Source organism: Eucyclogobius newberryi, unplaced genomic scaffold (genome assembly GCF_026437365.1).
Source record: "Eucyclogobius newberryi isolate DKJ021-1_F unplaced genomic scaffold, fEucNew1.0.hap1 SCAF_13, whole genome shotgun sequence".
Lineage (NCBI taxonomy): Eukaryota > Metazoa > Chordata > Actinopteri > Gobiiformes > Gobiidae > Eucyclogobius > Eucyclogobius newberryi.
Window position 1 is genome coordinate 11,661,637 of NW_027315757.1, and position 13,976 is coordinate 11,675,612.

At 41.9% G+C, this 13,976-nt stretch overlaps 1 protein-coding gene across 1 annotated transcript; it reads right to left on the reverse strand.

Annotated features, from left to right (window-relative positions):
• Positions 1-9,208: 9,208 nt before the first annotated feature.
• LOC140357985 (uncharacterized) lies at positions 9,209-13,540 on the reverse strand. The gene is made up of 12 exons (XM_072442605.1): positions 13,494-13,540; positions 13,316-13,407; positions 13,016-13,150; positions 12,402-12,458; positions 12,254-12,291; positions 12,132-12,172; positions 12,021-12,043; positions 11,887-11,932; positions 11,739-11,815; positions 11,368-11,520; positions 10,574-10,764; positions 9,209-9,490 (listed from the first exon to the last, which is right to left on the reverse strand). The coding sequence occupies exons 2-12, from the start codon at positions 13,382-13,384 to the stop codon at positions 9,286-9,288; spliced, it is 1,035 nt and encodes a 344-aa protein (XP_072298706.1). The 5' UTR covers positions 13,385-13,407; positions 13,494-13,540; the 3' UTR covers positions 9,209-9,285.
• Positions 13,541-13,976: the final 436 nt, after the last annotated feature.

The window sequence follows — 13,976 nt, forward strand, 5'->3', positions numbered from 1 at the left end:
TCGTTGCCATTTCATGGCTCGTTGCCATTTCATGGCTCGAGCCAATAAGAAACCAGGCAATAATAAGAGCTCTTGCTATTTCATAGCTCGAGCTAATTATGTAAATTAAAATCTTCTTGTTACACTATGTCACAATGAAGGGGCGGGGTTTATCAGTCTTTTAAAACAGGAAGTCAATGGACCTGTTTCGTTTTAGATGAATATTGAACAAAACCCACTTATTTTATAGTTCTCCCTCACCTAATACTTAATTAAGAATCTATCTTCAACTACTGATAAAGTTTCAACTTGATGACTATTAAATGTATTCAACTAATTTCTCGGACCCATGGGGAACAATACCGGTCTGTAAATGGATACACAGTGCTGCCATTGCGATTTCAGGCAGCAGAAGAAAGAAGTCGCAGTCAAACGGAGAGAGGAAAGGACCAAGAACAAAAAGTAGTAAATGCATGTAGAGTGGAGTCATTCATCTCTGAGATGCCCCTTGTTCCCTGCTTCTAAATTGCCTGCTATTTATAGTCGGTCATCCGGGGTGCGCTCGTGTCATCCAGGGTGTGCTTGGTGTCGTCGAGCCTCTCATTGGTCCAGAAGACGGGTCAGAGGTCAAATGATTTAACTTCAATGCAGACTAGATGAGTGTTGGTCTCTGCTATACGAGCGTGTGAAAGGAGCGACCGGGAGAGAAGAATGTGTGAGATGATTTAACGTGGTGCTGCGTTTGTGCTCGTCTCCCGCGGCTTCATTATCCGGGATGGTGAAGTGCACGGTGAGGCAGCACAATCACCTTTTAATAGGACTGTTTCCAGCACCAAACCGGAGAAGGATGAGAGAGGAAAACACACAAGCGCTAAGAACGAGAAGACGGAGAAGTTAGCAATGAGTCAACTTAACCACGATGGGAAAACTTTCAGATGGTTTACTCTAAAAGAAAAAGATGGGTTGTACATGTTAGGATAAACTACAACAACACAATATGTCACAGGCACTTTTAAGGTTTGATGGTGAACATAATCAACCAATGAGCGGAAAGCACTTCAGGCTATGGTGCCACACTTTATTAGTTTTAAAACATGTACAAACCTAAAGTGGATTAAAATGTGGATTCACTACACTTGAGAAACACTAAACGTACAGTTCATGCACTAAACATAAAAGTGTTAAATTGCTCCTGTCACGACTCCAGGCAGTTCCATGCTCCTTTTGATCCTTTCGCTGCGGATGGGGTTTTAGTGCTGGGCGCCTTTAAAGCCGGTGGTCGTGGTGAGCTCCGCCCTCTCAGCTCGCCACTCTCCATCCACCTGTGTGCACCGTCCCTTTGTTTCCTTTACCTGTCTTTTTGTTCTCCGCTACGCATCACCCGACGATATATCACGATCAAACATTCCCACAAACGCTCTGCCTTCGCTTGACGTTCCCGGGTCATCCGCACATTCACTGAACCGGTTAGTTTCTGTTTTCTCGAGTTTTGATAATCCGGTTATTGCTGGGCCGTGTTGATCCTCCCCAATCGTCGCGCCCCTCCACACTCCCCTCATCGGTATCCGCGCAGGTCCCTGTGTGTCCCGCAGGCAGAACTGATGTCACAACACCCAGAGTGCGTTTGACGGCCCCCCGAGACGACAGGCCCCGCCCCCCACACCCACACATGTCAGCTCTCATGAAGTCTGTGCCGCGGTCGTCATACATCATCGTTGACAATATGTCCACCGGCCACTGCGGCGTCCATCCTTGCTGCGTCATGCTATGCTAGCCTCCGAACGGCGATCCCATGTGACATCGGCCTACTCTTCGTGAAATCAACACTGCGGCTCTATTTACTTGTCGGCCCTGGTTGGATATTTTGTCACTTTATTTCGACATCTCAACTGCTTTGTGGTGAGTGGTCTGACTTAAGGGCGCAGTAAGTTGTTTGTTTCGCCTGTCATTGATTATCCTGATGATGATGATGTTGCTGCTTTAATTTGCACTTATGAAAATGTATCCTGACAGCATGACCAAACAGAAGTCAAGATCCCAAACGGCGCGCGCGTGTGTGTGTGTGTGTGTGCGCGTGTGCGTGCGCGCGCGTGCGCGTGTGCGTGTGTGTGTGTGCGTGTGTGTGTGTGCGTGCGCGTGTGCGTGCGCGCGCGTGCGTGTGCGCGTGCGCGTGCGCGTATGCGTGTGTGTGTGCGTGTGTGTGTGTGTGTGTGCGTGTGCGTGTGTGTGTGCGTGTGTGTGTGCGTGTGCGTGTGCGTGTGTGTGTGCGTGTGTGTGTGCGTGTGTGTGTGTGTGTGCGTGTGTGTGTGTGTGCGTGTGTGTGTGCGTGTGTGTGTGTGTGTGCGTGTGTGTGTGCGTGTGTGTGTGTGTGTGCGTGTGTGTGTGCGTGTGTGTGTGTGTGCGTGTGTGTGTGCGTGTGTGTGTGTGTGTGTGCGTGTGTGTGTGTGTGTGCGTGTGTGTGTGTGTGCGTGTGTGTGTGCGTGTGTGTGTGTGTGTGCGTGTGTGTGCATGTGTGAGTGGTATAGATTGTGTGAACAGACTGCTCTGTGTTTGACCTGAAAAACTCCAAGGCAAAACTAGGACAGCGCCGTAACAAAGCATTAGAAGGAAAATGGATAAAGCTGAACATAATTAGCAGGACGTAATCACTTGGAAGAGGCTCATTTTGGACTCAAAGTGTCAAGGTGAGCTCAACCGAGATGTGCTGGAGTCAGGTGCATTAAAGTAAGCAAGAGTTGTGAAAAAAGGTCCTGTATTTTGCTAAATTGACTTTCATTGAATGTTTTATGTTAATGTTCAACAAACATTGCAACCTTGATTTGGGGTTGTGTTGTGTTTTATTAAACGTATTCCCGCTTAATTCAATTAAATTTAGCAGATGAGGGCTAACAGGTCTTCACAAAATTATTTATTTTTGCAAACATTTAAAGGTTGAATGGACGATTTTTTGGGCCCAAATCTGAGTCTTATTTCCTCGTGGCGTGGACGGCCAATTAGTCCTGCCACGTATCAAAACGGGACAAAATGAAGACGAAGAAAGACAGTTTGAGCTGACTCGGAAGAAGACGGAAATCTACGGGAGCCGAAAAATCGTCCATTATACCTTTAAGTTAAAAAAAAGTAAACTATGGTCATTAGTGAATACAGATAAGTTAACCAATACTCACAGGAAATAAGAAGATTGATAACTAGAAACCTTACGAAGACCCACAGTGAAAAACTGATCTTTGTTTTTGACATTGTCATCCCATCACATGCACTTGGGCCTCAAAACTCCTGCCATGGACACAGTAAATGGATACCTTCAGAACATACTTCATACTCATCCTTGACAGACTAAATGTGCAAATGTGTCCAGGACTGAAGCTCATCCATTTATCAGTTTGTGTAATTTCTTAGTCTCCCTCGTCAGAGCTGAAAATGCTTGTTTCAGCGCTCACACTTCCTTCACAATGCAGGTTTGAAACTTTGACCATGACTTTAACCAGTGTTTTTGTTCACAGATTTTATGGCTTTTCAGTCCACATTTGTTATCAGTTGCTTTCACAATTCTTCTACAGGAACTACCGAGGCGAGGCTGTTCACATGAGTAAAAAAGACAAATGTTGTAGAGCGTGGCAAAGAAAACATTCCAACCCATTTCTCCCACACGAAGAACAAACGTATATCCTACTGAGCTAAACTCTCATACCGTATCATAGTGGTAAATTCATCACACAAATAAGCATTATATGTTGTTAAATGTATTTGTATTTACAACTAACATTGTAAACACATTGTAAACACGACCAGAGCCTTAGTTTGTTTATTGAAACTTGGCGCTGCTGTTGCTTCACTTCTTCTCTGCACATGCTCAGTTAGGCACAACCTGCAAACATCCAGGATTCTCACACAGGTTTATTCAGCGTGGTTTGAGCATGTGCAGACCTCTAAAACAAGCTGCTGTCCGCTCTGGTTCATGAACAGGCCTCTGAACACGGTCAGGCTGAGCAGTTGTGGGGAAAAAGAATCATGCTTCCCGCGCAGTACTGCTCAGTGACCTGTAGAGGCCACTAAAATACACTGTTCGTTCAGAGAAGCTTCAGCAGCAGAAGTGAGGGGAAAACAGGCTTCTATGGATATATTCCAGAACAATGTATATATATATATATAGTTGAGACGCATGGTAGTTTTAGATTTGATTGGTCGATAACCCCCCCGACAGCACGCCACTGATAAACCCTGTCATGTATTTTTTCACCGATTTCTTTTTGTTGTTTTTTGTAATCGCTCATCACTATTCTAGATTGCTGGTCTCATAACAACCTTGTCTGCAGTACAAACCTAAATTATTCTAAGTACATAAGTAATTAGTATGCGCTGACAAAAACAGTCCTGCCGGCTGTGCTTGAACACTGGAAACTCACATTAAAACTGTGGGGACATTTTAGCTGTTGAATCTTTCATTAGCTTTTAGCAAGTTGGCCCTGACTACACTGGCAAAGTGTTTTAGAATATTCGACGGATGAGTTCAACTATGATCATTTTTTTAAATAACGATTCTTCCTGAGGAGTCGGTATGGTACGGACCAGGTGATGAGCGGGGCCTGATTCTCCAGACATGACGCTTTCTATTTAAGCGAAAGTGTTCAATTTTGTTTCATCAGACCAGAAATGTTTGTTTCTCATGTTCTGAGAGTCCTTCAGGTGCCTTTTTCTGAGGAGTGGCGTCCGTCTTACCACTCTACTACACAGGCCTGATTGTTGGAGTGCTGCAGAGATGGTTGTTCTTCTGGAAGGTTCTCCTCGCCTGTTTCCAAACTTTTTCCGGATGATGGAGGCCACTTTGCTCACAGAAACCTTCAATGCCTCAGAAATGTTTCTGTCCCATTCCCCAGATCTGTGCCGTGATACGATCCTGTCTTGGAGGTCTATAGACAATTGCTTGGACTTCATGTCTTGGTTTGTGCTCTGACATCATTGTTAACTGTAGGACATTATATAGACAGGCATGTGCTTTTACAAAACATGTCCAATAAACATGTCCAATAAACATGTCCAATCAACTGAATGGATGATCAGTGGAAAAACAATGTACCTGAGCTCAATTGTGAGGTTTATGGCATTTATTCTATTTTATATTTTAATTTTTTTCATTTCTAATAAATTTGCAAAGTATTCAAACAACTTTCTTTCACATTGTCATAAGTAATACATGTAATACATTTTGGAATAAGCCTGTAACATAACAAAAATGTAGAAAAAGTGACCTCTATGATTACTGATCACTTTTGAAGCTACATGGTGTCATAACATACCATCATGCCAAACATCAGTGCTCTGTTCTTTGAAAGATGTTTTTTTTTGGTTTCTTTTCTTTTTTCCCCTTTGTTTTACCGTCATGTCATTTCAAAGTATTCAGGAACAATATGCGATTATTAATAATTTACGTGGCAACTTGGGCCCAGTAAAAAACGCTTAAAAGATTTAGCAGAGGTCTCAAAATGCCATGTTGTATGCACTATGTACATACATGTAAATAATGTATAATAAAGAAAGTGAAAAGTTTTACACAAGTCCATGTGAAGTTAAAATGATCCATGCTTTTGAATTGCCCCGTCACATCAGATGTACAGCCACAATACATAACTACAAACTGCAAATGTGTTTCTATTTATGGGTTTCGGGCATAAAGCTTCCTTCCTGGTTTGAAAGTTTTGGCAAGACAAAAAATAGCGCGCTTTAAATCAGAATAGTTTATCTTTTAATGGCAAACAGTCAAAAATTATACAGGGCATTCACAGTTTGATTTTCAAGTTTTACGTCAGGTCTTTGGTCTTGTAATCAGCCACACTTACACAATGTGTCTTGCCACAAACAAACTGACAGCTCTCATCTATTAGGGACAAACTTGTGCAAGGGACAAACCTCAAAAACAAGTCATTATAAAACTAGTTCACTCTCAGCAGTTAGTAGCAAATTACGTGAATCAAACATTTCCGAGAAAATAATGCCTTTATATGTATATGAAACGGTGTTACATGACAGTAACACCGTTTGTAGCAGAGCTTTAGAATGTTCTAAAATGTGCACTGCAGCCTTCTGTCGTTTATACTGCAAGAAATCAAACATTGACAAGTATTCAGAGGTGATTTTTTGTGCAGCATCTCCATCTAGTGTTAAACTATGAACGCGCACAGCTGCCAATCCTTCTGGAAAGGAAAAGGAAAGGTTGGAGTTTTGAACAGGTTGGGTTCACCAGGTATAACAAAAAATGGAGGGCATTTAAATCTACAAATGCTGGGGATTTTAGAACAGGGATTGGATGTATAAAACTGCAATTGTCTTGCTAATCATGCATTGTTTAACACAAAGCAATAATCAGATCTAATTATTGGGTTATCAGATTTGATTCCATAAGAAGACAGTAGCTGTTTTGAAGCTCCTCTGCGCTCTACCTCTGCTTTTCCTAATTTGGATTGTGTCTGTCGCTGTTCTTTTTATACCTCCTCCAGCGCTGCATTCATAAGCACTAAAGCTCACCACAGTGTCAGCTCTAATAAAACTTAAACGTTGCGTGTGCTAGAAGTGGTCTAAGGAGGCCTGCAGTTTGGCAAGGGACAGACATGCTGCTGAGAGGAGATCGTTTAACTAATGGCTCTCCAAGCAGTTTACCTGGCTGAAAGTGTGAGCGAGGTCTGTAAAAACTTAATTTGGAGTAAAAAGATCATTTGTAAACATCTATTGGTTTCAATGAATAGGTTCAAGTGACATAAATTCTAAAAAGGTCTAAGTTCTCTCGTCAAATTTGTGCCCATTTACTGGCAACATTTTTTGATATTCTATGGCTAATTTCTATGTAATTACTGGTCCTATCCACATGAATCACAAAACTGGCACATGTTCAATGTTTTTGGTCATTTTTATTTCCACATTTGTATTAATAAGTAGTAGACAGAGGGCTCCATAAGGCGTTCCCAACAGACCCTCACAATGCGCTTGGGACAGCCAAGTCTGTCCAGCTTCCTCTCCCGCCAGTGAAGCAAACTCACCACCAGGTGGTGATCAGTTGACAACTCTGCCCCTCTCTTCACCCGAGTGTCCAAGACACACGGGCGAAGGTCAGATGACACGACAACAATGACTGTTATCAACCTCCGAGGATGTCCTGGTGCCACGTGCACTGATGGACAACCTTGTGTTCGAACATGGTGTTCGTAATGGACAAACTGTGACTAGCACAGAAGTCCAATAACTGAACACGGGATTGGATCGGGGAGGCCGTTCCTGCAAATCACTTCTCTCCAGATGCCGCTGCCCACGTGGGTGTTGAATTTCCTCAGTAAAACAACGATGTCCCCGGTCTGTGCACTGTCTGTGCACTGTCCAAGGCCCCTCTCAGGGACTCCAAGAAGGACGAGCACTCTGCACTGCTTTTCGCGTAGGGGTTGGGGTGAACTCCAACCCGTGGCGGCTGAGCTGTGGGGCTATAAGCAAGCCATTTACAAGCCCGCCACCTTCACCTGTGGGAAAGGCCAGAGAAGTGGAGCGTCCAGCCCCACTCAAGGAGATGGTTTCCTGGGCACAAAGTGTGCGTGCAGGTGAGGCCGACTATATCCAGTCAGTAACGCTCAACCTCCTGCTGATCATCCCAAGCAAGGTGATGTTTAATGTCCTCAGAGCCAGTTTGTGTCCAGAGATCCGGTCGTCGAGGCACCCGCCTGCAACTGCAGCCCAGATCTCTCTGCACCAGTCCCTTGCGGATCCTCCACAAGTACAAACTCTATTTAACATAATGTGACTGACAAGCTAAGCTACAACTGACAGAGAAAAATGTTAACCAATCTGTTTAAATGATGAAAATATATTAGTCAGGGTAACAACTAGCAGGATTGACTCAAATTTTGCAAATTACTCAAAGTGGGAAATGAAACAAGAACATCCAAGAGGACCAAAATCCCTGACCATGAAGACCGATTGATGTGACCACTAGCCTTTATCGATCATGGCGGCCTAGTGTGTTCACGAGCTTAGAAACCAAAGCTTGAAATGAACAAGTCTGTCCCCTTCCCCAGATCTATGCCTTGATACACTCTTGTCTCGACAGGTCTACAGACCTGCAGGTCTGTGCCCGTGGGACTGTGGGACTTTGTATAGACTGGTGTGTGCTTTTCCAAATCATGTCCAATCATCTTTACAGCAGGTGGGCTCAAGGCCGATCATTGGAAAAACAATGTACCTGAGCTCAAATTTGAGTGTCATGGCAAGTGCTTCTTTTTTTAAATTTGCAAAATATTTTTCTTGCGTCTGGTTGAGTTTCCTCCACTAACCCAAATGAACAAGAGGTAACTATCGGTGCCATAGCAAAGGTCATGCTGACCAAGCCAAGCACAAATATCTGGAGGGTATCACACTACAGCGATCACTGCTCCTGACAGGTCGCCCCAACCAAAGTCAAACGCATGGGACTAACTGAGCACCATCTATTGGCTGCAGAGGGAATTACAACAGGTTCATATCATAATGGGAAAGTTCTTGCGGAAATGCTGGGAAGCCACGCAATGGTAGTGATCGTGATTACAGAAGAAACGCTGGAACGAATCTGACAATGATTTATGAACTTCTGATTTGAAGGTCTGCGGTTCGAATCCCCCTCGACATAAACGTCCATGTTGAGTGGTCAGATCCTCTGACCCACAGTTTGGCAGTGCAATCGTTGCAGCTGCCTCAGGTGAATACTGCCATTGTGTCCTTGGGTAAGACACTTAACCAGCTTCACTCCCAGTGTCTGTGTTCACTGCTGTGTGAATAGCTGGGTGGTTGCCTAACATAAAGTAGTCAGAAAACTATTATAAAGTACTTTGAATGCCTTGATCTAAATGTGGTCATTATGTGACATTTACACGGCGCGCACTGCTCAGTGTGTCACCGCCGTTTCTCATAGAGCCAAATCTGCACTCTCGAGTGTGCGGCTCAGTGTTTTGGCCTGCTCCCGCACAAGGTCACATCAGTCCCGCAGCTGCAGGTCTCTACTACAGCTGGGTTAACCCAGCATCTGTGGGACAGCTGGGATTCCTATGGGGCATAGCACTGTAACCCATGTAAAAATATAACTTTCTGAAAATACAAATTTGTCTTGTGTTTAAAATGACCAGAAAAAAAACAGAGGCTTAGGCTGAAATTCAAATAGTTTTCTTTCGCTTCAATAGGGAGTTTTCAGCATTATGAATTAAAGTAAAGCTTCATAAATTACATTTACAAAATACAATTATTATGTATAAATTATTCTTACAGAACACAAATTAAAACATAAAGAAACTTGCTTCATTAAAGAAACGCACAGTTGACTTTGCTGTACGGTCCATAGCGTCCAAACTTGTCTTTTCCGACCACAGACACGCAGATCTTGTACCCGAGCTTGTATTTGGTGTACAAGGAGAACATGGGAAGGGGCGCGGCTGCGTGCTCTCCGAGCTTCTGCCACCCGTCAAACTGGTTACTGCCTTGAGTTACTTCTGTGGTGAGATATATGCTGTGAACAGAAAAACAAGAAACTTTTCACGATCGTGGTAAAAAGATGTGGAGGATTTGAAAGTCAGTTCAGTGCTTTCAATTCATGCAAAGACAGAAGATGTAGTTGTAACATAATGTATTATTACGGTTTTCAAAAACCCTTGACATTTACACACGCTTGTGAATGCAATACATGCTTCATAATGGCACCTTTGATTCTCACTTTAGATGCCATCTGTTGTCAAGAGTGGAGACATTTACAAATTAAAATCAATCAAATGTATAGCGCTCCAGCAATCCCAGCACGCATCACCAAACTCTGCACTGGCAGGTGAAATGGTGGAGAATTTAGAGCAACCCCATCTGCTGTAAATTACAAACTTTATCCGAGTTTCAGAGAACGTGGATGTACAAATGATTAAGGGCATGTGAACGTCAGTGTCTTTTACCAGATTTACAAAGCTCCAGATTGACAGAAGTACATTTCTGCCACTATTGGTAAACACAGCAAATAACAGTAAGCAAGCTACAAATAGATTTTTGATTAGGGAACAATTTAACCATAATTGGCTCAAAACTACTCAAATGTATTAAGGTTGTGTATTGCCAATTGGTCATTTCATTTGCCCTGAGAGAGTAGTCTGAGGATTATGGACTACTTTGTACTGTTGGCTGTAGAAAAACAAAATCTCAAGCTAAAGTTGAAGGTATTTAATATGAAATAGTGCATAGAATAGTCATTATTGCTCCTGATGGGAGGCAATGCCGCTGGGGCAAACTGTCAGGGGCAAACTGTCTAAAACTTATTAGGTACAGTTCTTTATTATAAAGTGTATTTTTCACAAACATCTACAGCCTGGACCCTTCTTGATGATATTAAAAGGTGGAAAGTCACATGATGTCCGGATATGTCAGATTTAGGGCGCCAGGTTAGAGTTGTTTACGCTTAATCTGATCCGTTTTTTAAATATATTGTTATTTAATGACAAAATATTAACTCCAAAAGCAAAACTTCAGGTCCCAGTTGCCATTCATTACCACCATCTCCCTCTGTCCATAATGGACACATGCAAATATATTTTTTCATAGAATGTGTTTGAACCTGTAAGTGTCCATGGGCGGGGCATCGAGGTCAATCTCATCCAGGGTCCAGACCAGAGACAGCTGAGGGGAGGGTTTTTTGATGAGGGCTAAATCCACCTTTAGCCTGGGGGGAATGTTGTACTTAGTGGCCTCTAGACTTAAAAAGGAGGGGAAGGGAAGCGCTGGTAAAGGAGGGTATGGCACCTCCTCCTGCGACAAGAAAAAAAAAAAGTTTATTTATATATATATATAAGTAATTTCACATATTAATGTTTAACACGTGAATAAATGAAAGGGAAAGCATAGCCTGGGAGAGTCGTGTAATAATCTAAGTATCTAAATTGTGCAAGAGGATAACAGACCTATAAACACGATTAAGACTTTTATTGCAAGGAAATAATATACATAGTAATAATGATGTTTTAATTAATGAATTTGATTAACTATAGTACCTTACTCTTGTAATGAGCTCAAAGCGCTACACTGTCATTATTCACTCACTGAGCTTTTTCTGCAGCTACCGCTGCCCTGAGGCGGACTGACAAAGTGAGGCAGCCAATCTGTGCCATCAGCCCCTCCGACCACCACTCACACACCACATTTATAGCAGGACAAGGTGGGTGAGGTGTCTTGCCCAAGGACACATTTACTGTCCTTTGGGTTGTAGCTGACCATTCTAATCACGGAGTCATTCTTGTGTTCGTCTTCTCAATAATACTAAAATGGCTTTGCAAAGTGGTCCAATGCCACTGTGGAACTCAGACAGTTCACGAGGTTAACAGGGTCTGGGCAGAATGTGAACTTATGTCTCACCAGCTCCAACTTGATCCTTTTGGGATTCGCGTCCACTTCAGGAGGGCAGAGCTCCTCCTTAATACTCTTCACGGATACAGAGGCTTCAGCTGCAGGTTGAGCATTTTCTGGGTCCTTTTTGACATGCAAAAGCTTGGCCAATCCTTTAATCAGCTGAATTAAAGTAAGACTACGAATAAGAATAAGCAATGTTTCTTAAAGAGCTGGACCAGCCTCAGGTTACCCTTAAAACCAGAGCTTAGTCCGCAAACACAGAGCTTTGATGACATAAAAATAAGAAATAGACTCGATTTTGCACCAAAGTTATGCAAATGTCCCATGTAGTATTATAGCCTTCAAAACAACCTGTGTTTAAAGTGTTTAAACCCTACCCCTTTTGGTTGACTGATGTTATTTGGAGGAGATCGAGTTGTCTGCACATGTTTATCTTCAAAAGCGGCTTTCAGTGCTGTTTCCCACACATTTTTGACACATTATTTATATCAGAATGATTCATATATGCCATGTTTGACTAGTTACCAGCATCTTCCACATGAAGGCGCTCAACCTCTTTCTTCGTCTTTTCCTTGAAACAACAATGGCAAAACAAATGACGAGAAGTATCAAGGACAGAACCAACGCTTTGTCTAAAAGTGATAAGGGAAATAACCTACCAGTAACTTTGGGATGTTGGAGACTTTCACATTGTTATGAATACAAATAAAGACAATTAGATTACTTAAACTTGCATTACATTAAAAAACATGTTTTTTTTAAGCACACACCTTGTGACACTGTTTTGGTACTGACCGCTTCCAAATGTGACCTGAATGTTTGTAATATTTAAAACCAAGAACAGTAATAATAAGAGTATTTCACAGCTGTAGAAAGAATAGATTTGACATACCGGGTTATACTGGTCTCACCAAGAGCAGGTGTTTGAGTCTGAAAATATATTTTTTGTGAAAGAGGATTGTGAGAAAAATATTATGCATTTGAAAAATCTTGAGAATATTTTTTATTTGAATTTTTCAGCAAAAAATGTATTATTAAACCTGTGCAATATATGCAAGAGCTTGTTCTGCCTTTTGAGCCACGGCCTTCATGTGGGTCTGGACAAAAGAAAATATTTCATATCAACCTTTTCAAATGCTAAGTCATCAGAAGTAGACCAAGAAGGATTTTCAATGATTAAAAATGGGCAATGGATTTGTCTTATACGTCTCAAAATAAGGATTTTTTTGTTTTTTATTTAAGGGTATAAATATCAGTGTTTGATTTACAAAGATTGTACAAATAATGGAATTATTTAACTTTCTAGCCACAAAACTGTATTTGACCTTCACAAAAAATATAGTATAATTAGGAGGTAAATAATATATGGGTAGTTAAAATGAAAAACTTGTATTTGTGCTATAAAACCTGAAAACCATAATCTCCTATTAAATAAACACAATGCATTTTACAGTGTACGTGTAAAATCACTTGGACTAATCCCAGACCCTCAAGTTCCACTTCACTTTTGCCTCAATTCCAAAATTAAGAAGGTTTACAAACTTTTAAAACTGTTTAAATCCATGGATTTTAGAATGCTGAGAGATTTGGACCATTGCCATAATTTTAAACTAAATATAACATCTTTTGAAAGTGTATAAACTCCTCCATTCACCTGCAGCGTTTTGTTGGCGGCCTCATACTTCAGCCCATGACTCAGATCTTTGTCAATCATTTCTATTAAAGCGTCTAAACGGTTCTCCTTCCGTTTCATTGCACGTTGAAACTCCTGTTCCACCATTCTTTCCAGCTGTGGACACAAACAGGAGTTATACACAGGACAGTTCTCTGGAAGCGCTACAAAGCTCAAATACATTAGAAAAGAGCAGTTCATTTGTGGCGGTAATGCAACAATTGGATGCCAACCGCCATAAAACAACAACAACAACAACAACAACAACATTTGAAGCACAACCTCTTGTTTTGAGATTCTGATTTTCTGTTGACTGGAGGAAAGAGCAGCCGATTTAGGGAAACTCTTCATTTTTTTGAACAACACGCAACAAGCTGTTAAACACAAACATAATTTAATCATTCAATCGTTCCAGTTGAACTAAAGTGTACAATTTATGATGCGTGAAGTGTTCACGTACCGGGGAGAAACTAAACAAGCGCAGCTCCTGCGCGTGCTTGGCAGGTGTGCGCTTTGGAATACGGTCCGATGGGAAACACGCGCAATTGAATATCCAGTTACAGTTCTCATCCATTGCTTTGGGAAATTTCACGAAACAGAAATTACATTCTCAAAACAACAAGTGCAAACCTCCAAACCACTGGGCACTTGTTCAAAACCGATTGGCATTTCTCATTCCTTTAATCAAATTGTTTTAAAAAGTCATTGCAAATGACAAGTACAATTGCCTACAGCTTGCACACATTTCAAATGATTAGCACATCTGTGCAAATGGTAAGGTACAAATGCCTTCAGTTAGCCCAATTACCAATTGAATACATCTTGCTGGTCTAAACTGACTGTTGCTTCTCAGTCAAGTGCTTGTTCGCTGCAAAACATGTTGGCATAATTTCCTTCTGTCCATCATCACCTGCAGAATAGTTCACTCCACTGTCACAATGGT

Coding starts and splice junctions, on each gene's coding strand:
- LOC140357985 (XM_072442605.1), bottom strand. CDS start 13,384: ATGAAGAGTTTCCCTAAATCGGCTGCTCTTTCCTCCAGTCAACAGAAA. Junction 12,044..12,131: donor TACCAAAACAGTGTCACAAG/GTGTGTGCTTAA, acceptor ACAATGTGAAAG/TCTCCAACATCCCAAAGTTA. Junction 9,491..10,573: donor CCGCCCATGGACACTTACAG/GTTCAAACACAT, acceptor TTCTGTTCACAG/CATATATCTCACCACAGAAG.